This window comes from Panthera tigris, chromosome B1 (genome assembly GCF_018350195.1).
Source record: "Panthera tigris isolate Pti1 chromosome B1, P.tigris_Pti1_mat1.1, whole genome shotgun sequence".
Taxonomy (NCBI): Eukaryota; Metazoa; Chordata; class Mammalia; order Carnivora; family Felidae; genus Panthera; species Panthera tigris.
In genome coordinates this window covers 1,981,443-2,004,561 of record NC_056663.1, presented here as the reverse complement: position 1 = coordinate 2,004,561, position 23,119 = coordinate 1,981,443, and the positions used below count along the sequence as shown (strand labels likewise).

Below are 23,119 nucleotides of genomic sequence, written 5' to 3'. Positions count from 1 at the left end.
CCCCGCGTCGGGCTCTGTGCTGGCAGCTCGGAGCCTGGAGCAGGCTTCGGATTCTGTGTCTCCCTCTCTCTCTGCTCTTCTTCCCCTGCTCGTGTTCTATCGCTCTCTCTCACAAAATGAATAAATGTCCAAACGTTTAAAAAACAAACAAAAAAAAAAATATGGGCTAAAAATGTTGCCTATGCCTTCAGGTCAGAGCAGAGACAGCCCGTCCTGTTCCACCTGCCGCGGCTGACGCCCCCTCCTTTGTGGGCGAATGCTGACCTCCGTCCTCTGTGCTCAGAAACCACTTCTCTGACAACTGTTTCCAGACACACTCCTGGGGTGTGGTTTGGAAAGAGCCAGACAGCAGGAGCCCACCTGTGCCATGACTATCACAAAGTCCCGGCTGCTTTGGGAGGGGACACCACCCACCTAGAGAGGCAGGAGCAGCAAATGTGAAACAGAAAACCTGCTGGTCTCACGGGCTTCATCTTCTTCCACGTTTTACCTCTGGGTTTCTTTAATGCTTCTCTTCTTTTTTTTTTTTTTTTAATGTTTATTTATTTTGAGAAAGAGAGAGAAAGCGAGCAGGGGAGGGGCAGCGAGAGGGAGAGAGACCGCACTGTCAGCACAGAGCCCGACGAGGGGCTCGAACTCACAGATTGTGAGATCACGCCCTGAGACCGAGAACTGGACACTTAACCGACTGAGCCCCCCAGGCGCCCCCGTTGGTCCTTTTCTTCGCAACCAAGCTAGTGAGGAGCTGACAGACTGGAAACTGACAATGTGGTCTCCACGTATTATTTTCCCGTCGGCGGTCTGCTGGATTGCAGATGAAATGTGCATCGGCAACAGAGCCACGTTTGGCAAAACCCAGAAGGTGAAGACATTTGTCTCCGGCACCTTCAGGCATTTCTGTCTTCCCCTTCCGTGAGGCCCGCCTGCTGCCCCGGGCCAAGGCCACAGGGAATCACGCTTGTACTTACTTGTGATACCAGTTCGCTTTCATCTCTTCGGTAAAATATTTCATGAAACACTGAAGCCTGATTCCTTCTGGGGTGCAGAGCACCTTGAGCGGAGAAGCGGACGCGCCTGCAGGAAACAGAAGAGATGTGGCTCTAAGAAGGGCAGCGTGTGCGCCTTCGGAACGCAAGGCGCTACTGCCCCTTGGCAGCTCGGCTTAAGAAGAGGAGGAAAATTCTTGCAAATGGCGCTGAACCACCGTTCGTTCTGCGTGAATTGATCCGGAACTGAAGTATCGGGGGGGATGGTGAGTCGGCAGAAATGATGCAGGGAGGGGTCAAGGAGGGGTCAAGGACAGGTCAGGGACGGGTCAGGGATGGGTCAGGGAGGGGTCGAGGATGGGTCAGGGACAGGTCAAGGACAGGTCATGGAGAAGTCAGGGAGGGGTCAGGGAGGGGTCAGGGAGTCCTAAAACTGCAGTTCGGCCTTCAAGCTGAGTAAAGACGGGATGAGAGGGAGAAGGCAGGAGAGGTGACAGGGGAGGAAAACCCACGACGTGAGAACAGACTTCGTGTGTCTGGAGCAGGAACGCGGCCTCGCGCGACACGACACGGGGTCTGGGGGGGGCGAGGGGTCAGGACTCAGGAAGTTACGGCGAAGGCTCTGACCCGGAAGCGGAGATCATTACTAGGTGCATAACTTCAGAGAACCGGCGTGGGCCCAGGGTATTCCATCACCCAGAAGATGCCGTGTCCGTGCCCGGCAAAATAAAAGGAATCGATATGATGGAGAAGGACCTTCCGAACGCACCATCTCCTAACTGTGGTAAGCGACCTGGAGACTTCTATTCATCCTGAAGTCACAGCACTCCACGCGGTCATCCTACCTGCAGGCGTCGCCGCACCTGCAGCCCGAGGTGCCGGACGCGCAGTAGCTCTGGGGCTTCAGGTGTGACAGCTTTTGGCTCCAAACCGGGTGGACATTCTCCTGGAAGGGCCGAGGGGTGTGGGGTGTGGGGGTGCAGGGAGAAGCTGGGCAGGAAGCAGACGTAGAGGGAGGGAGGGAGGGCTGAGAGCAGAGGAGGGGCAGGGGGTGTGAGTCTGTGTGTGTGTGTGTGTGTGTGTGTGTGTGTGTGTGTGAGGCTGGGTGTGTCTGTACATGTGTGTGTGTGATTCTGTGCGCGTGTCTGTGTGTGAATCTGCGTGTGTGTGTGAGTCTATGCATGTGAGATTCTGTGTATGTGAGTCTGTGTGTATGTTAATGTGTGTGTGTCAGTCTGTATGTGTATGTGTGCATGTGTGTGAGTTTGTGTGATTCTGTGTGTGTCTGCGTGAGTCTGTGAGTGTGTGAGTCTACGTGAGTCTGTGCTTGTGTGTGTCTGTGTGTGTGTGTGACTCTGTGATTCTCTGTGTATATCTGAGTCTGTGTGAGTCTGTCTGTGAGTATGTGTGTCGACGTGTGTGTGTCTGTGCATTCTGTGTGTGTGTGTGTGTGTGTGTGAGTCTGTGTGAGTCTGTGCTTGTGTGTCTGTGCACGTGTCCTGCATGAGTCTGTGAGTGTGTGTGTCTGTGCTTGTGTGTATCTATGTGTGTGTCTGTGAGTATGTGTGTGTCTGTGTATGTATGAGTCTGCATGAGTCTGAGTGCATGAGTCTGTGTGTGTGTCTGTGCGATTCTGTGTGTGTGTGAGTCTGTGCTTGTGTGTATCTGTGTGTGTCTGAGTGTGTGTCTGAGTCTGCATGAGTCTGAGTGCATGAGTCTGTGTGTCTAAGTATGTGTGTGTGTGAGTATACGTGAGTCTGTGGGTGTGTCTGTATGTGTGTCTGTGTGAGTCTGTGCTTATGTGTGTCTGTGCTTGTTTGTCTCTGTGAGTCTGTGTGTGTCTGTGAGTGTGTGTGAGTCTGTATGTGTCTGTGTGCGTGAGTCTGTGTGTGTCTGTGTGTGTGAGTCTGTGAGTGTGTGTGTGTGTGTCTGTGCTTGTGTGTCTGTGTGTGTGAGTCTGCGTGAGTCTGTGAGTGTGTCTGTGAGAGTCTGTGCTTGTGTGTGTCTGTGTGTGTGTCTGAGTGTGTGTGAGTCTGTGTGTCTGAGTCTGTGAGTGTGTCTGTGTGTGTGTGAGACTGTGAGTGTGTGTGTCTGTGTGAGTCTGTGAGTGTGTGTGTGTGTGTGTGTCTGTGCTTGTGTGTCTCTCTGTGTGAGTCTGCATGAGTCTGTGAGTGTGTCTATGAGAGTCTGTGCTTGTGTGTGTCTGTGTGTGTGTGTCTGTGAGTGTGTGTGAGAGAGACTGTGAGTGTGTGTGTGTGTGTGTGTGTGTGTCTGTGTGTCTGTTCGTGGGCACTGCCGATGCTCCCAGGAGAAACCGAGGGAGGCGAGTGTGCTGTGTTCCCGAGGATGCAGGATGGAGACGGCCCCACCCACAGGTCCAAGAACAAAGGCCCCATTTTCTGAAAGCCGAGGGGACCCACGGCACAAAGGATGGTGGTCCGTGACGAACGGCAGGTGGTGTGGGAGCCCACAGACGTCGCTCCGGGACTAAAGCAAGGCCGGGACACCTCGAGGTCGCCAGAAGTGTCTCTGCGGCCTGCGAGGGGCTCGCGGAGAGGACGGCCCGGGGCAGCAGGCGGGGCCCTGGGGGTCCTGGACCGTGGCACGGGGCGCGGGGGCTGCGGGGAAAGCGGTGTGCTCCCAGCACACACGTGTCTTTCAGCAGACGGCAGCGGCTCCTGCCCCTTTCCCTCAGGGGCTTCCGCACACGCGGGCCTGGCCTCTCGGGAGAACACGGTCTTCACGTGTGTGCCCCTGGAAGCCCCGCGTCTGTTCTCTCACTACTCTGGCCCCCGCACACGCCTGCTCACGTCTTCAAGGACGGCGCTCGGCTGCCTCCATGGCGCATGTGACACGACAACTTAACACAAGGTAGTTCCCAGGGGCGCGGGAGCGCACCCACCTTCCAGACAGCTCCATCCACCTTCCCCAGGGGCTCCACCGCCACGAAGGCGTGTTTGGTCCCTTAATGACCATCGAGGCTAAAACTCACTTAAAACGTGGTCACGTTTCCTTGACCAAAAGTAGAAAGAAGTGAAATCTAGCCCACAGAGCTGTTCTGAGGAAACAACGAAAACCACAAAACCACAAGAAGCTTTTGAGGAGGTCAGAAAGCCTGGCGAGAAAGCACTTGGGTTTGGAATTGGACGTGCGCTACTTGGCGGGAGAGCCGCACGTGGCTCGAGCTAGCGAACACCCACAGTTGAGCCGGGTTCCTGCTGTGGGCCTGGCCACTTGCTCCGAAGACAGAACTTAAGGGATTTCTAGAAAGCCCACAGCGATAAGTGGTGTACCCCTTAGCATAAAACTCTACACGAATGCCAGCTAAGGTTACTGAGTTACTAACCGATCCCTTCATTGTCCGTTTCCGTGGAAGGGGACGTGGAGAGAAAGAATTTATTTGCAAAGCTAGAGAATGGCCTAATACGTACGACGCAAAGCCAGAGGCTTAAAATCTACGATGGCTGCTCTACGTGGGTAATAAAGACGCTGACAGCAATTACGTGCACGGCAATCATCCAAACAAAGCGGCAGCAAATCGGAAGACGTGGCTAATCAGACAGTCCCGACTGGGTTTTTTAAAATACGACATAGATCCTAAATACAGTGCTGGAGACCCCTTTAGAAAGCCTCGGGAGCGGTCGGCGGACGGCTGTCTCTGGCCCCCGGGCCACCCGGCGTCCACGCGCAGGTGCCTCAGCCTTCCCCTTGCGGTGCTAAGTGCCCGTCTCCGCGAACGAGATGTCCGCACCCAAAATAACTCACAAGTTAGTGGGCATTTACTTACCGCAGACTCTGCTCATTGCCAAAACCATATCCTCGTACACTGAAAGGAAGAAGGAGAGGTGCCGTTACGACGTACACTTTTATCAGGACGCAGCATTTTCATGTTTAATTAAATGGATACAGGAAATCATCATGTTCATTTGAAAAATGAAACATTACAACGGTGACATTTATCCATTAAAGGTTCACGTGTGTCATAAATCCCTCTAACCTGTTCGCTTTTTAAACAAGGAACAAGAAAACCTTACGCCACGTAAATCCAACTATACCTTTAATTGAATTTAACTTCCTCGCTGTTTCAATCATTTTAACTGCATTAGTAATGGGATAAAACCTGGCTTACGATGACACACTCAAATGGCGTTTCTAATGAAGGCGAAGTAACATCACACATTCTTCTAGAACACTGAAGCAGGTTGGAATGGAAATAAAACACTAATCTACTTTCTCCTGCTGCGTTACCGCCATAAGGACACAGACGGACGTGCTCTCATAGCACATGGCATCCTGCTGGCAAAACGGATCTCTCGTTGCGGGGAGCAAAGAGGATTTTGTTTTACCTTTGCCAGCGATCTCCAGGACAGACACATCTTGACCTCTGTCGTCTTTCAACGTTGCCTTGTATTCGCCGAGGTCCTTCTTTGACAGCTGCAAGAAAACATACCCCACATGCGTGTAAAATCAATGCCAAGATGGAAAATGTAAGAAGTGCTAATACGGTTTTTAGCCAACCCTGGGAATTCAGGCCACAAACTGGGAGACAGCGCAGGATTTGCAAGTTATTAGAAAGACGAGCTTTTGTTTGGCCCTCCACCGTTTCATACAACACGGCGTACCTTCGGTATGAGGAGCTGACAAACTCCCTTCTCCAGGTCAGGCAACGTCTCCGTTTCATACAGAACATCATCCTTCAGCCATTTGAAAACGGTCTCTTTCTTAGTGTTTGCAACCTACGCGGCAGAAATCTTAGGGTTAGTATGTAAATCGCTCCAGGAAAAAGTCTCTGGATTTTAAATCACAGACTTAAAAAAAAAAAAATACCATCAATGTTTATTACAGCCTCAGATAGAGGCTTATGGAAAAGCTGTCAGTCCTAATAATGGCCAATAGACTTCTAAATTCCAGCTTCTGAAATAATTAAGCCCTCACAGTTGCACACAGAAGGACAAATTGTCCTAGTCCGCGGAATTAAATGATGTGAGGCGCTTTTGGTTTATATGAAATGCCAGTAATAAAAACAAGTCGTAAGCGGTGTATTTTAAATTTGCAGATAATATGAAATACTCTTAGACGTCTATAAGACCATTCACTGGCTGCTTTTTGGCAGTAGGACATTTCAGATGTGTCCGTATGGAGTGAATGCAACCATAACACAAGATAAGCCCACTGGGACTGGGAACTCCCCTCCTACTAAAATTCCTCACAAGTCAACCTCTGACGTGAGCTCGAATTTGAAACTAAGCTCTGCAGAATTCCAAGGGGGAGTACGCATGTCGATCCACATGCTGTGACACGTACATCATACGGGTGAGAAAGAAGCCTGGTTCCTATGAACGGAACGTACCGGCCACACCAGAATGCACGGGCTGGACTTACATCCATTTCATTTACAAGATGCATTTACGTCCCATACGGGCTCAGCCACAGTGAGGTCAGTGTCGAACAAACAAATGACAAGTATCCAGACAGCGAGACTCGATCCGATTGCGCGGTAGCATGGCCCAGAGATTCCACGTGGGCCCTGAGCTGGTGTCACTGGTGACGGCGTCAGAGCGCCATCCCCGGACAGCAGGGACTCTGAGTGTGCTACTCACGCTTGCACCCCAGGCCACGGCGGCACACCCACGAATGTCTGCTGAGCCGGGGGACGGACTGTTCCCACCAGACTGTGGGACAGGAGCTTGGTTCTCTAGCCGGAAGCAAGAGTTGACAATAAATGGCAGGACGGACTGCATCCAAACAATTCCGGCAGACGACCTCCCATCCCTAACCAAACCTCGGTATCCATTTTCAGTGCCAACCCATCCCCCTCACGTCCTTCACCTCAAGTCAGTACTGCTTTCCCTGACTCTGGTTTTCCCGGCTGCGTTGTCCTTGAGCGCTAAGTAAACCCTTTCCAAGGGCCTCCCGCCTCTGTTCTCTACAACAGACACCCTCAACTGGCTTCCCAGTCCAAGAGCTGGGACGTTCTTCTGCCCCTGGAGGACTCTGGTCTTTCCTCTGTACTCTCTACGATTTCTCCCTACTGCTCCTAAAATACGGGCCCCTGAAAGGTACATAAATACCTCGAAAAGACAGTAGCAAGACCCCCAAGACATCCACGTGGCACACGCCTGACTCACTCTCCAAGAGGGAGCGCCCTGAGTCCCCACGTCTGCTGTACAAGAACTTTCTAGAAGATTTTCTTCGGTTTCAGACTCAAGTTTCTTTTACTATAAACTTTTCTTTTAAAAGACGTTTTTTTCTGGGGCACCTGGGTGGTTCGATCGGTTAAGCGTCCAACTCTGGATGTCAGCTCAGGTCATGGTCTCATGGTTCGTGAGATCAAGCCCCAGATCTGGCTCTGTGCTGACAGCATGGAGCCTGCTTGGGATTCTGTCTCTCTCCCTCTCTCTCCGCCCCTCCTCTGCTACTTCTCTCTCTCTCTCTCAAAATAAATACACTTTAAAAAATATATACATAAATAAATTAAAGACGGTTTTCTGTGAAGTTATATTATGAATTATGTACCCTTGCATAAATTATCTCCATGTGTCTCAATGTCTCCATTGTTTTTTAAGTAAATTTTAAAAATCTGCCCAAGTATCATTAAGGGAAAAACTACGTAAAATAGGTGACAGAATCACAGGAGATGGGGACACAAGTACACAAATTAAGTGCATTAAACTGCAAAATACTCAAATCCCAGTTAATATGTATTCAGTTTCTCCAACAGCTGTGTTTAAACACTTATAAATCGCTTTGGTCAGGGAATGTGAATCGTCCTCACGGATTATATGTGAAGGCACATACCACTGGGATGATAGCAGATGTACACGCAGAAGGAGAATTCCCATTTCGCCCATGGAGGCGGGTACTGAATGCCCACAATCAGAAAAAGACAATGACCCAACCACCACCAGCCCCTCTGCCCCAGCTGGCCAACGAGAGCTGCTGACTGTCTGAAGAACAGACCTGGGCAGTTGCTGGGGTCGAAAACTTTGAAGATACACACCTTCTTTGCATTTGACAATCATCTGAAAACACTGTTGCTCTTCTGATCCTGTTTCCGAAGTAAACGGCCCGTCCTCGGGGACCCTGTGGAGTTTCCCTGTAAATACCTACTGTTCCCACTTGCTGACCAGACACTTGTAACTTCGGTGCCCGTCAGCTTCTTGTACTTTAAGAATGAGGTGGGGGCGCCGGGCGGCTCAGTCCGTTCAGCATCCCACTTCGGCTCAGGTCATGATCTCGCGGTTTATGAGTTCATGTCCCTAATCGGGCTCCGTGTGGACAGCACGGAGCCTGCTTGGGATTCCCTCTCTCCCTCTCTCTCAAAAATAAATACACACCCACTCACGTTCTCCCTCTCTCTCAAAAATAAATACACATTTAAAAAAAAATGTTTTTAATGAGTTTGTCTCTGTCTTCCTTGTAAGCATACCGGGGTAAGAAACTCACTATGAGAAGAAAGACATCCAGGAATTTTTCTGAAATAGCTCTGTAACAACCTCGAGTGTGTCAAATATCAAAACTTTAGCCTCAGTTATTACACACACAAAAGAGCCAGGAACAGGGCCTCTAGTTTCAAATTAGTCGCCAACACCAACAATGAGTGGGGATGAACAGAAAAGGTCGGGGTAAGCATGGGGTCTCAAGGCCCACCGGGAATGCACCGAGGGCGCCCACGGCCCTCACGCGGCTGCCTCCTGCAGACCGTCCTTACCTCACGCCCCCTGTCGCCGGGCCCTGTGCCCCTGCCGCATGTCAGCGCCCTGCACGTTTCTACACCTGAGCACGGGCCTCCCCTTTACCCCGGCCCCTCATCTGACAACAGCAACGTGGAGAAGCCGGCATCCTGGTGCCCCTGCCCCGCCACCCCAGCAACCCCACTATCACCCGTCTCCTCCTGCCCCCCCCCGGAATGCCAGCTCCCTGCACAGACGCACACCCGCATGGCCCACCTGCTCCTTCTCCATCAACCCATCAGGCCAGGGGCACAAGCGGCTGACGACTGAATCACCAGCACACAGCGCCCGTTCTCGCCTCCTCAGACCGGCCCCTCACGCCGTGGTCCTGAGCGTCGCCCGTTCTCACCTCCTCAGGCGAATGCCGCTCCATCCTTTATCCTACTTTCCTTTGCTTTCACCCCATAACTCTTTGTTCCCGACTTCACTGAGATACAGTTGACAATATCATTATTTAAGTTTAAGGGATACGACGTGATGATACGATATATTCAACTACTACGAGATGGTCACCACCTTGAGATTAATTAACACATCCATCCCCTTACATAATCACTTTTTTTTTGTATATTTATGGTTGAGAACTCGAAGATCTACCCTCAGCAGTTTTAAGGGTGTTATATGGTATTACCAACTACAGCCACCATGCTGTCCATTTACCAGCCCTCGAACTACTCATCTTACCACTGGAAGTTTGTGCTCTTTGACCAACTTCTCCCCAGTTCCATAACCCCCAGCCCCTGGCAACCACCCTTGCACGCTGCTTCTGTAAGCTCAATTCTTTTAGGTTCCACATATACGTGAGATCGTACGGTATCTTCCTTCTCTGTGCGACTTACTTCGCTTGGCACAATGCCCTCAAGGTCCATCCATGTTGTCACAAGTGGCAGGCTGCCCTTCCTTCCAAAGGATGAGTAACACTTCACATTAAGGATACACACGCTGCATTAACCCATTCATCTGCCCACGGACACTTGGCTGCCTCCTTCGGCTGTTGTGAAAAATGCTGCGGTCCACACGGACGCACAGGTACCTATCTGAGTTCCTGGTTTCAATTCCTTTCTCTGCCGGATCCTCAGTAATTCTACATTAAATTTTTGAGGACCTGCCTTACCATCTGCCACGACGCCCAGCCTCCGAATATCCACAAGTTGGCAGTTTCCGAGCTCCGTTGCTTTGTCCGTGCCCTGGGCCTCCCTGGAGAAGTCTCTCCAACCTGACTGCCCCTGGACCATTCCTGGTCTTCCTCCAGTGTCCACCCCAAAAACCCTCACTCTGTTGAAATTCTCTGTTTACCTTCTCTCTCATCTGCTCGTCTGTGAGTAGCTTGAGGAACAAAACCCTGCATTATCGATCTTCCCCAGCACCTATGATAGTGCCAGTCCTGCAGGAGATGCTCCTTAAAGTCTGGTCCCCCAAACAGAGCTCTGTATAGTCAGTAGTAACTAAGGCTTACTTTACTATTCAATTGTTAAAGAAAAGCGTGAGGAGCATCTTATTCCCAAAACATACCTTTTATTTCTTAAAGAAACCACGTGAGCGGCACGGGAATCACCGGATGAATGTCATCGTGGCACACTGTCCCTGAGTTCACTCACCAAGATCTTAAATCTTCTAAACGGCCCACTTGACTTCCCTGGCATGCCACCACACCACAGTCCCCTCATAAAGAGCAGAGACGGGCACGGAAGTGCAAGACCACAACGTCCATAAGACGCAAAGTCGCTCGGCACGCCCACGTGCGGCGTTTTTCGCGTCCTGGGACGGACGGCACACGCTTCCCCGAAAGGGCTCTTGCCGGCCCCCGGACGACACCTTACCACTTTCTTGTTGGAGCTCAGTCCTCACCTTACAAACAAGTCGAACCTCGCACTCGTCTGTAACATCCCAGTGCAAATATTCAGCAAAATGAGGGCCTGGGGGGAAAATAGAAAAGTTTTAAAAGGGGGAAGAAATACACACACACACACACACACACACACACATATATATATCACACCCACGCAATGCATATATACACACACACACACACATATATATTACACACATACACACATATATATCACACCCACACATACGCATATATAGACACACACATATATACACATATATATATCACACCCACACACATATATATCACGCACAGGCACACATATACATATATGTGTGTGTGTGTCTATCTATACTTGTGATGCATTTTGAGCAGAAGAACATAGCTTTTCTGTTTGAAACTGAGATGACATTTCTGATGGATGTACCCTTTCCTCATCACCACCCCCCGAATCATTCACGTGGTAAGTACTGAGTTCTGACCAGCCCCGGTCCCCAGAAGCTCAAGGTCATGGCCTCCAAAACACCAGCTCAGGTCTAGCATACGGGAGTGGCCTGGAGATCCAGCTCGTACTTGGCATGGTGCCCCAGACTGAATGGGGGACCATGGGAGACTATGTCGCTGTGGGATGGCCAGACCACAGAGGGATGGAAAATGTGTGTGTTGGGGGGGGGGGTGGAGTGGGACTGTAAGGAGACCAGCGGGCTCAGGAGAGACTAGCTGGTCTGCAGGTTGGCCACAGAGCCCGGGTACCTCTGGTTACCCTGATCATGTCCCTGATTCGCAGTGACAGAAGTATGAACACTACATAGTAGATTCCGGGACTTTTAAAGGTAGAAGCAAGAAAAGAATACAGATGAAATCCATGTAAAGTGCAAAAAACAGAAAAACACCCAAATTTCTGCAGATAAAAACCATCTAACATCGCAGTCATTTAAAATAGCATTTAGTCATTGGGCATTGAGCAGAATTGGCTTTAAAGAAGCATTCAAATAAACACTGAGTCTGGGGGCTCCTGGGTGGCTCAGGTGGTTAAGCGTCTGACCTCAGCCCAGGTCATGATCTCGCAGTTCGTGACTTCAACCCCTGCATCAGGCTCTGTCCTGACGGCTGGGAGCCTGGAGCCTACTTTGGATTCTGTGTCTCCCTCTCTCTGCCCCTCTCCTGCGTGCTCTCTCTCTCTCTCTCTCTCTCTCTCTCTCTCTCTCTCTCAAAAATAAATAAACATTAAAAATTTTTTAAAAAAGAAAACACTGAGTCTGTTGGGGGCTCGTGCTGGGGGCGGGTTAAGTACATACCTTGCTTCCTGAGGAACTCCTTTCTTTGAAATTCAGCCTCATCCAGAATAGCCTTGAATGCTAAATTCAGTATTTAAGGGGGAAAGAAATGAAAGATGTTTGCTTCTGTATGGTCAACACAATTTTCTTTGAATTTTCTTTTACAGGCACACAAAAATAGTGTTGCATACCGTCTCCGATGAGAACCAGAGAAGACTGACTTTTGGCTTTTCCGTCATGAATCTGCACAGTGTAGGTGCCTTCGTTCTCGATAGTAAATCGGTCCATGACCATCTCGATAATGCCCGTTGCTTTGTCGCATTTAATTCTGTGTTTCTGGAAGCAATGGGGGAAGTAGAGAGGTCTACAGTGAAATTCCGTCTTCCGGTCTGATCCCTGACGTTAGGTAGTGGCATAATGTCACTACTGCATCTTCGGGGACTGGGACGTACACAGAAACACAGAATGAAATTTTATCCACTAAACCTCTTGGAGAACGGCACATCCACCAAGGGGACACAAACGTCCCCTCGGTGACCAAGCCCGCGTTCTGTGTGGGAGCCGACGACGCCAGGAAGGCTCACTCCCAAGAACAGGCGCCTAGAGCGAGAAAATTAGACACGCAGGAGGGACGAAACGGTGTGGATGTCAGCGTACCCCACGCTGACCACGAAACCACGGGGAGCCAGCAGCAACGCACCGCGTGGCCTGCGGCTCCCAGGCCGCCGTGTGACCAGGGCCACAGGAGCTGCGTGTCAGGCGGGCAGAGGTTTTCTGGAGGAGTGAGGAGGAACTGTGCGTGCCTTGGCAGTTCTGGCACCTGGTGCCCGAGTCCTTCCTGAGGCCACGACCCGACACGGCCTCTGAATGCTCCCAGCTGACCGCCGGCCCCATGCCCTTCAGACTGGTGTGGGGAGCACTTGTCTGAACAGCCCTGGGGATCGGCGGGCTGCCTTCCCCTGAGATCCCCGCAGTGCCCGCCTGCCCTACAGGGCCATACCTTGCCCCGGTCCAGATGTCCTCTCGCTGTCCGCCCGTCCGGCTGGACGGTAAATCCTCAAGAGCGAGGACTGTCCTCACCCTTTCCACCTGGCACGTGAGCGCCCAAACAAGCATGTAGGGGATTCTCGACGAGAAAGTCAGCCTGTGCCGATCGGCTCATTTTGCCGTCTACGGCGCTGAGCTGGCGGTGGTCCCTGACCGCAGCGTAGTTCCCCACGACCGCGTCCGACCCCGTGCTGCCCAGCCCACCCGAAGCCCGGCTTCCTTTCACACTGCTCTCATCTTTCGTGACGAGCTGACACACGCGGACGTTTTGTGGTGGCTAACGGACTCCATCTTATTCCCACCTCGGACACCACGGAATCTGAAACTAAGCAGGGCCACGGAGGTGCGGGGACCACATCCAAAGAATGAGTCGTCTCCGATGCAGAGAATCAGCAGGGAAAGGACGGCACCAAGGCACTGGGGCTCCTCCCTAGAGATGCTGCTCACGGCAGGGCCTCGACCTCCGCGTGCCCAGGGTGACCTACAGGACGGCCCCTGCCGGCTCTCGTCCTCCCATTAGGCTGAGCCCCACTGGGACTGTGGCAGTGACTCTCCAACCTGAATGATGACCTCGCTCCTGAGAGGGGGAGGCCCACGAGCCAGGAGAACAGAACAAACACCCGTGACCCGCGGGGAGCAGGCTAAGGAAACCCCATTGGCCCCCTAGAAAGTGCGCTCCCTGACATGCCCCTTTCTAAGAGTTTAGAATTTCTGTCTGCAGGTAACTTAACAGAAAACCTGTGAACAGGGGCGCCTGGCGGGCGGGAGGGGGGGCGGTCAGTCGGTTGAGCATCAGACTCTGGATTTCAGCTCAGGTCGTGATCTCACAGTTCGTGAGCTCGAGCCCCACGTCGGGCCCTGTGCTGACAGCTCAGGGCCCACTTGGAATTCTCTCTCCCGCTCTCTCTGCCCCTCACTCTCTCTCCCTCTCCCGCTCTCTCTGCTCCTCCCCTGCTTGTTCTCTCTCATCTCAAAATAAACATGATTTAAAACATCTGTGAACGGAGCCAGAGAAACGGACTCACTTTCTGACAAACACCGCATGTAATTTCCATGCTGCTGTCCTCTCTCTGAGACCACACTGACGCCTCAGCATTCCAAATGGCTGTGTCCCAAGAGACTTCAGAACACAGCTATTGGCAAAACAGCAACTTTGCCCAGTTTACCGGTGAGCGCATCTCCAGGAGCATCGGGCACCGTCTAAACTCTCCCGCAGGAAGGCCAAGGCCCCCGTCTTTGCCCGCTCCCCTCCGGCTCCTGGCATCTAGCTGTCAAACCGCCAGCGCTCAGCACAGGCAGCACCAGGCTGGCCTGTCCCCCGCCCACCTCCCCCAGACTCACCCCGGGCACCCCCGTTCCCCACGCCTTCCTAACGGCTTGGGCCTCTCCAGTCTCTGCTGCCCCTGAGCTCAGATGGCCCTGCTGCTCTGTTCTCAGTCCCTGAGTCCTCCCCTGAGGGACCCGGTCCTCCAGCTCCAGGGGACCCTCCAGGAGGGCAGGCTCACCTCACTTCTCTGTCCCTACTGCTGGGCTGGCTCCGGGGGACCATCAAAAATGATTCGCAAGACATACCCCGCGGGAGACAAAGACGACTACCACATTCTCAGTGGTTAACGATGAGGCTTCAGGTCCTGGCTCATCAAATACACCTTGTAGGTTTTAAGTGAATCAAACCTACTCCTCGGCCCTGACTTCCAGTCAACATTAAAAAACCACCTTCATAGTTAGAAATTGCAGTGCGATTTCACAGACATACGGCACACGATATGTGCTTGTTTGAGGTCATTTACGCCGTGTCCAGACGGGACGCTGGTCTGTGGAACGTGACGGGGAGACAGAAATGAGCAAGAAAGGCTGGCTTCAGATCGCTTTCCGGGAGAGAGAGGCCAGGGTAAGAGGCGGTACTGATCACAGAATGTGGAGTCACTCCTGGTGGGGGTGGGGGGGTGCGGGGGGCAGGAGGAGGGGAAGGCCTGTAAGTAAGGGCACACTCAGACACCTGTAAGCAAGGGGACTCCAGGAGCTTCCTTGTCAAGTCTGAGAAGCAAAAACACGGCACTCTCACCCCCCAGATTCTTAACAATACAACAGCCGTTTCCATTTTCTCGGCTTCCGCACTGTGGTATCTGGGCAGGTTTTAGGAATTCACTAGGCTTCTCGCTATTATGCAGCCAGATGAAGTTCAACGATTTTCCGGGTGCCATAAATACAGGCTTTTATGTGACTTACGCAAAATAACATCAATCTTCACGTGGGAAAGTCACCTGTGGATTGCTAATTAACCAATGAAACAGCTCAGCCCTACTCCAAAAGATTAGCCACGCAGCAAAGACATCAGTTTTTAAAGCAAGGTCTATGCAGCAGGTAGGAAACGTTAATCAAAAGATGTTCTTCAAACAAAGTGCAATTACACTAACTTCCTTTTCACCTCCTGGCACGATCTCTGCTCGAAGAAAATGCCTCCAATTCCTTCATCATGCCATACTCTCTCAGGGACAAGAGTCACGTTTCTGGCTTGTTTGCAACCAGGAAGAAAATACTGCTATCTGTCAGCCGATCCTCCCACATCTACGATTCTAACGTACGTCACTGTTTTTCAAGGTGAAGAAAAATCACATGCTCTTTGTCCATTCAGGATTTCTGCCCGATAGCCGCTCACGCTACCAGATGAGCTTTACCAAACGCCCACCGGACACAATGCCCGCACTAGGGGTGAGGGGCCCGGTGGGAGGCACCTGCGTGGCTACAGTGATTCCCCCATTTCAACCGCCCCGTGAACGTGTGTGCAGCACACACAGGGGTGAGGCGTTCAGGGGTTAGTAGGATGGTACACGGACCAAGGACACTTCACACTGAGCATCCAGGGGAAGAGCAGAGGAAGTACAGTCCCCTAGCTTTCCGTGCAACAGTAACGAAAGGGCCCATCGGGCAAGGTTTTCCTCTAGCTGGATCTCCAGGTGAACTATAGTTACTAGACAAGAAGAAATACGTCGAAACACAATCAAGGTCCCACAGCCAGAAAAGGAATATTTAGAGTAACTGTAGGATTCGTTGCACACAATGAAAAGCAGAACAACGGTAAAAGCGTTCGAATCCCAGCACACTACCCATTGTTGGCGATTCTGCTGGTCTTTGCCCAGATCTGCCATAACAGAGAGCAGCCTAAAAGTTCAGGGAAGGTGTAGAAACAGATTTACCAGGAGGTGCCTGATATGGGAAGTTCTCCGTGGGAGGGGGGTCTGCCGGCCATGTTGCAAAATGCATGCCTTCAAAACCACGATCGAGAATAAATACACCTATCCGTCAGGGATATTCCCACGTCCCTCGTGTCACCTGGACCTTTTGATAAAACCAGGCTCAACGTCTCCGGGGGGGGTGCCTGGGTGGCTGAGTTGGTCAAGTGTCCAACCTCGGCTCAGGTCATGATCTCGCAGTTCGTGGGTTCGAGCCCCGTGTCCGGCTCTGTGCTAACAGCTCAGAGCCTGGAGCCTGCTTCGGATTGTGTGTCTCCCTCTCTCTGCCCCTCCCCCGCTCACACTCTGTCTCGTTCTCTCTCAAAAATAAAAAAACATCCACAAATTAAAAAAAAAAAACAGGCTCAACGTCTCTAAAACATAGCGTGTCATTTTTTTTTAATGCTGGCAGGCTGGGATTCAGAGGGCTTCCGATCTCTTCTCTGGCCCAGGCCAATCTCTGAACATCCCAAGAATCAGCCATCACACGGGCATCTCACCAACCTGCTACACCCCAAATTCTACCGCTCAAACACAGAACACTGACTTTAAGGAACTGACCTACTGAAGTAAAACCTGGCCCTCTTCAAAGCCCCAGATCACTCACACATGAACTCACCTCGCTGTCGGAGACTTCTCTGTCGTTAATAATAAATCGGTAGCTGGCATCTGGTGATAAGTGCTCAGCCTGGAGCCAGAAGCGGACCTGGCCCTTATCAAAAATCTCATAAGCTAATTCTGATTTCAAAGGAATTGCTACAGGAAGAAAAGAAATCAGAAGTCAATAATGCATGAATCCTTATGAGAAAAACTGCTACATATTGGTGGAAAATATCAATCCCAGTTATTAAATTTTTTGCGAACGCGAAGCCCAGGAGTACTGAATTGGATTATGAAAACCCGAAATAAAAATAAACCCCTCGTTAGCCTGCTGTAGTTGAAGGCGTGCCGTGCGAGCTTTGTGTGCCCGTCGGCACAGCCTCGCTTTCCTGGCTGATCCGACGGCTACCAATGTATGGATCTCTGTATTCAGTGTAACTCAGTCACCGAAGGTGCCATCTGACCGACTCACTTGGATTAGGAACAGCTACGCTAAGCCCCAAATTCTAACCACTCTCTATGCAATACAAATTTCTACGACTTACGGTACCAATTCGTTTTTGTTTTAAGTGTGCAGGGGACACGCCTGTAAGCTGGGAGCGTGAAATGAAGGCGCTCTGCCCCAAAGAGCTCCTCCGTGAGCTCCGTGCGGCAACGAACACCCCCCTCCCCCGGTTGCGTCAGCCTGCAGGGTCCCGGGCTCACTTACTGGGATTTTTGATTTCGTTGCTCAGGGCCATCAGACGTTCAAGCTCTAAAATTAAGAAAAATACTCGCGTCGGTTTTGCCCTGTACATTCAGAAGTTTATAAACAATCGAGCGGAGATGGGACATCACCGAGATTTAATCTGGGGTGGTGTAAGAAATGTGAACCAGAGGGGCGCCTGGGTGGCTCAGTCGGTTAAGCGTCCGACTTCAGCTCAGGTCACGATCTCGCGGTCCGCGAGTTCGAGCCCCGCGTCGGGCTCTGGGCTGATGGCTCAGAGCCTGGAGCTGCTTCGGATTCTGTGTCTCCCTCTCTCTCTGCCCCTCCCCCGTTCATGCTGTGTCTCTCTCTGTCTCAAAAATAAATAAACGTTAAAAAAAAAAATTAAGAAAAAAAAAAAAGAAAGAAATGTGAACCAGAAGTGAAAGCACGAGTCGGAGTTAAGCCACCCTCGAACACTCTCTTCGGCTGAGATCCTCACCATTTAATAACCCGGTCCCGACGGGCGGTGGGGTGTGTGAGGGCGGAGCCTTGGGGACAGCGGGTTTGGGGTGGGGGCGGCTTGCAGAGGGGAGGTTTACAGAGATCCATTTCCAGACCCTCTAATTCCATAGGATCCTAATGTGGATCCGGCAGGCTGGGGACAGGTGGGTGGTCTGTGATTTTCTTCCCCCTGCAAGATGGCCTTCTTCCAAATGCTTCGCCCCACCCCCCCCCACGATTTCACTGTGATGTATTATTGCCACAAGTTAACAAAAACAAAAATGCATCACTCCCGAGTCTCAAGGACAAGCTAAGAAACCCTGAAGGTTCTCAGCCATTTCTTCCCTGCTTCCTTCTTTCCTTCTCTCCTTCCTCCTCAATGAGAATTGAGAAAGGCAGCCGTGGTCACGAAGGCATGTGTGAACACGCTGATTTGAACTCAACAATGAAGTCGGACTGCTCCTGACTGGACGGCTGGCCTGGCTTCCCGATGAGGTCTAAGGGTAGGAATCCCCGTAAATCAAATGGGCAAAACCTGCAGCTTCATCCACAAGACAGACGTCCAAAGTCCACATACGTTACAGAACACGCTGTAAATGCGCATCATTCGCAACTATTTAAAAGGAGGGGCGCCTGGGTGGCTCAGTGGGTTAAGCGGCCGACTTCGGCTCAGGTCATGATCTCGCGGTCCGTGAGTTCGAGCCCCGCGTCGGGCTCTGTGCTGACAGCTCAGAGCCTGGAGCCTGTTTCAGATTCTGTGTCTCCCTCTCTCTGACCCTCCCCTGTTCATGCTCTGTCTCTCCCAGTCTCAAAAATAAATAAAACGTTAAATAAATTTAAAAAAATAAAATAAAATAAAAGTAAAGACGCCATCTAGAAGCTTAGCGATGGTGCCGAGGGGGTACAGACCACTCTTCAGGGTTACCTAGGGGTGTTTGGAGCTTGAATGGTTTGAGGACCACTGAGTTGGGTCAGAAAAGGCAGCCTAAAAGGCACTGCAGCAGATTGTGGATGTGCCCCTGTCTCTGGGCACGGGCACACTGAGTGAGGACCCCACATGCAGATGCTGTGCAGAGCCCCCCGCTGGAGTCCTGCTCAGTCTGGTGAAATCTGCATTTGCTTCACCAGGCTTCCCAGCACCTGCACTGGACACACAGGGGCCTGATGTCATGGGCAGGGGGCGCCTCCTGGCAGGGGCCCAGGCCGCTCCCACCTACCCACACCAGACGGCCACTCTAGGTGAGCTTGCCTCAGGACCACACTGCCTCTGGCCACCACGCCACGGGTGGCCGCACAGTCTGCTCATCAGGCACAAGAGGCATTTTAATAGAGGGCTCGGAGGGACTCAAAAGCTTCAAGGACCTGAAGAAACCTGTCTGGAACTGCACAGTTCACCCCACATCCTGGTAAGGCTGACCTTGACCTGCACGTACGGCGGACAAGGGCTGGACACAAAGAGACCGAAGCCCAGGCAGCACAAGAATCCGCCTCCCGAGGCTCCCTCGTTTGCCTAGCGGAGTCGGGTGTGTGAGCCCACCTGAGACCACCTTCCCTGAGCCCCGTGGCCCGAACAGACTTTGCTCATTTCCTCCTTCAGTCTCCTACTCCTAGGAGAGCGCAAGAGGTTGACTCTGCTGGCTAGACCCTATTTCACATGCCGAAAATGCATGTTTTCTTTTATCGTCCTGATTATTCAATGTTGGGAGGGAAGGGGGCGTCTTCCATACGTGTCCCCTGCATCAATCTCACGGACTTACCTGCTAATATGCCCCTCCCTGCTTGCAAGCCTCCGAAATGTAGCAAAACCCAACGTTAAAAGCACAAGAGGGAAGAGGTGACCGCCTGGAGGGCACAGGTGGCTGAGCATCTGACTCTTGGTCTCGCCTCAGGTCGTGATCTCAGTTGGTGGGTCCGAGCCCCGCATCGGGCTCTGTGCTGACAGCGCGGAGCCTGCTTGGGTTTCTCTCTCTCCCTCTCTCTGCCCCTCCCCTGCTCACTCCCTCTGTCTCTCTCTCGAAATAAATAAACTTGAGAAGAAAAAGCACAAGGGGAAGCTATAAAGGCAGCAGGTCCTGGGCCGGTGATTTACATGGCGGACGGACTACAAGCTCCAGAGTCTCCTCAGTCCCATGGTAGGTTTGCTTCTGTAAATGTCCCGCACCCCAGCCTCCCCCCGGCACACGCCCTTTCCCTAAGTGAGTCCTTCCTGTGTTGCCGTCAATCTTTCCAAGTGTCACACGCCGAACCAGGCGAGCCCACGTCACGTGGACCTTACCTTCTTCATCCAACACAAAACTGGAGGACACTCCGTCGGTGTCGCTTACGGACACGGAGTACGTTCCTAAATCCTCTTTATCCGGCTTTTTGAAGTACAGCTTCGAGCTGAAAGGGAAGAAGCATAGGAAACGTTACCGTTTGTGACGGTCCCCCGGAGTCCCAGCGGCCAGCTCCAAAGCGGACTTACTGGTCTCCCACCGTCTCGATCCTGAACTTCCCGTCGTCTCCAACCTCCTCGTAGGCTTTGCACCAAGTGAACTGGGAGGCGTCTGTCATTTCTTGGCAGTCAAAGCTCAGGTAGATGTTTCCTTCCTCGTCCACACCCGCACTGATCTCCTTCGTGCCTGAAGGGCGAGGACACAACTAGACGCCTTAGGATTCTTTTTTTGGAGGGGTGGCTCCTTTTACCCCGACTCATCAGGTTGCTCTCCACGGTCACCGAGGACGCTGAGTCGGACCCGTCGGAGGGCAAACCACGCGGGAGCAGAGGGCAGAGCGCGCTGGGCGTTCCGTCCATCCCCCTCTCTGCGTCCAGTCCCGCCGTGGAGAGCGTGTCGGCCAGGAAGACCCTTCCTCTCTCAGATCTGGCCCCTCACCCCTGCTAGGGGCCCAGGCAGCCGTGGGCACACACGGGCCCCCCTCTCTGCTCTCCTTCCCTGAGGGGCAGTGGGGGGGGGGACTTCTGGCTACTCTGGGAGCAGGTGGACACCCGGCCCATCGCAGGCCAGTCCGAGTCGGCCCCTCGGGAACCAGGGACACGTCAGTCTGGGCAGGTACGAATAGATCACCGGTTTCCGAGAAGACAGAGAGGCACGGAACGCCGGGTGGCAGAAGGAAATGAAGCCAGCCCCAGGGAGGGGAACCGCCGACCCCCCTGGCTGCGGCTCGAGCACACTCCTTCCCCACGTGCCCTGTGCGCCGACCTCGTCCTCAGAGGTCACCTCCACGGGGCTTTGGCTACTTGGAACCACGAGCAGTACCAACGGCTTCGTGAGCTCCTGGTCCAGAGGCAGCAGTGAAACGAAGACCACCGTCATCCCCGCCGGTTGCGGTCCTCCTCCACGTAAAGCTGCCACTAGCTCTGCCACGTGGCCTGGGGCACCCCACCCTGACCCGAGGGTCTGCCAGGGCACGGGGCTGGCTGGACACACGCGCTCCCGTCTGCCGCTCAGCTGCTCCAGCATTGCGACGGGACCCAGCCGTCGCGCGCTCCCACGGACACAGAGCGCGCGCCCCTCCTCCCGCAGCCCGGCCACCGCCTCGCGTCGCTACGCGCCCCAGTCTCACCTGGTCTGGCCTCCACCAGCACCGGCTCAGACGTGTCCGACGGCCTTCCCACCCCACTGGCGTTCACGGCCCGGACCCTGAAGACATAGGTCTTACCCTGGTGCAGGTTACAGACCTTGGGAAGACAGAGAAAATACCCCATGTCAGTCGACAAATGACACAGACTTTATACTTTTCACATGTTACCGTGAACCTGCTTTTTAAAAAAGCAATTCATTTTCCAGCTAGAACGGCTGCACGCAAGGATCAAGGAAGGCCAGAGGTGAGACAGGCTGACGATCACTCCCAGCCTTACTTTGCAAGAGCAAACACTCACTCTTCAATGTTGCTACGTTGTTTCTTTTTTCTCTGCATGTTTCAAAGCAGAATTAAAATCACACCTCCAGTTTGCAACCTGAGGTTCATACTTAACACGATTCTATGGGACGAAATATTATTTTCACGGTGAGGGCTAACTGCGCAAGATATCCCATCATTTGGAGGCATGAAGATTAAATCATTTTCCTTTCGCACATACGGAGGTAATGCGTACCGCAATCCGCACTGGTAAGTAAAGTATACCTAAGTCATTTGTTTTGCTAGATCCTTAGAAGCTGATCGGTTCATTCAGAAGAACCCGATCCTGTTTTACACTGTTGGCTTGCTTCCCAGAGGCTGATGCCGATTTACGTGTCTGAAGGTGCAGCCGGGGACACAACTCAGGTGTGGTCTTTACGTACAGGCGTGTACGTGCCACGCCACGGAGACCCCGGTCAAGCGACGAAAACCCCTGGGTGAGGGCAGCTGGGGAACAAACCAGCCAGGTGGCCTCCTGCTCCAAAGACCAGGGTCACAACTGCCCCCAGTGACGGGCAAACCGTAGGTGCTAAAAATAGAAACATGTGGAGCAGGAACAGTGCAATCTTGTTAAATGTACTAAAGCTGTGCGTGTCTCGGGCAGAGTCTGTGAGCGATCCTGAATTATTCGGACAAACTCCAAGGCCTGGAGCGCAAAAAACCAGTAGTGGAGACCGTGCACGGTGGCACCGAGCTATGCGGGCGGCCGCCTGGTGGCTCGGAGCCCGTCCGCAGCGGGACCAAAGTCACCCTCCCCGCGAGGCAGCGAGCGAGCGGAGGAACACGGTCACCTTTAAGTAACGGTTGGCGGTTGCTGCCTCGTTCACGGTGCTCCATTCTCCAGAATCTTCCTCCTTATAGTCCACAAAATACCCAGAAATGGGGCTGTTGCCCGTGTACATGGGCGCCTTCCAGAGCATGACCAGCGACGTGTCCCTGACCTCACAGAACGTCAGATCATAGGCAGGACCTGCAAAGTGGAACATACCCCATGCCCATGCACGCACACGCCGGCCGCACAGCACAGCCGCCGCCCCGGGGAAACACTACTTTTTCACACCACGGTCATCGCTAATCTGCCTACTGAATGTCTCTATCGGCGTTTGTCCGAGAACGTCCGGGAGGAGCGTGGAGGGGGGAGTGGGGGCGTCCGGCCGGCCCCACAGCCGCGCATGGGGCACGGGGGGCACTGCGGCCACCCTCGCGATGGCTCATGAGCCCACATCGCTGCTCAGGACCAGCAGCCTGTCTCACAGACAGAGCAGGTACACGCAGGTGGGGCACGCGTGTTACCCACACCCACGCAGGAAACCTGTCCGCCGC

General features: G+C 52.7%; 1 protein-coding gene across 4 annotated transcripts in view; it reads right to left on the bottom strand.

Annotated features, from left to right (window-relative positions):
* The window catches only part of MYOM2 (myomesin 2), a 101,422-nt gene that overhangs the window by 5,856 nt on the left and 72,447 nt on the right, over positions 1 to 23,119 (bottom strand). For all 4 annotated transcript variants that reach the window (XM_042982859.1, XM_042982858.1, XM_007089222.3 and 1 more), the window contains 13 exons: positions 22,588 to 22,766; positions 21,461 to 21,575; positions 20,361 to 20,517; positions 20,172 to 20,278; positions 17,417 to 17,461; positions 16,727 to 16,863; positions 12,019 to 12,163; positions 11,849 to 11,908; positions 10,568 to 10,635; positions 5,609 to 5,722; positions 5,333 to 5,420; positions 4,774 to 4,812; positions 969 to 1,074 (listed from right to left, as the gene is read on the bottom strand). In XM_042982859.1, the coding sequence (XP_042838793.1) occupies positions 969 to 1,074; positions 4,774 to 4,812; positions 5,333 to 5,420; positions 5,609 to 5,722; positions 10,568 to 10,635; positions 11,849 to 11,908; positions 12,019 to 12,163; positions 16,727 to 16,863; positions 17,417 to 17,461; positions 20,172 to 20,278; positions 20,361 to 20,517; positions 21,461 to 21,575; positions 22,588 to 22,766 (1,360 nt within the window). The remainder of the gene's footprint in view (positions 1 to 968; positions 1,075 to 4,773; positions 4,813 to 5,332; positions 5,421 to 5,608; positions 5,723 to 10,567; positions 10,636 to 11,848; positions 11,909 to 12,018; positions 12,164 to 16,726; positions 16,864 to 17,416; positions 17,462 to 20,171; positions 20,279 to 20,360; positions 20,518 to 21,460; positions 21,576 to 22,587; positions 22,767 to 23,119) is intronic.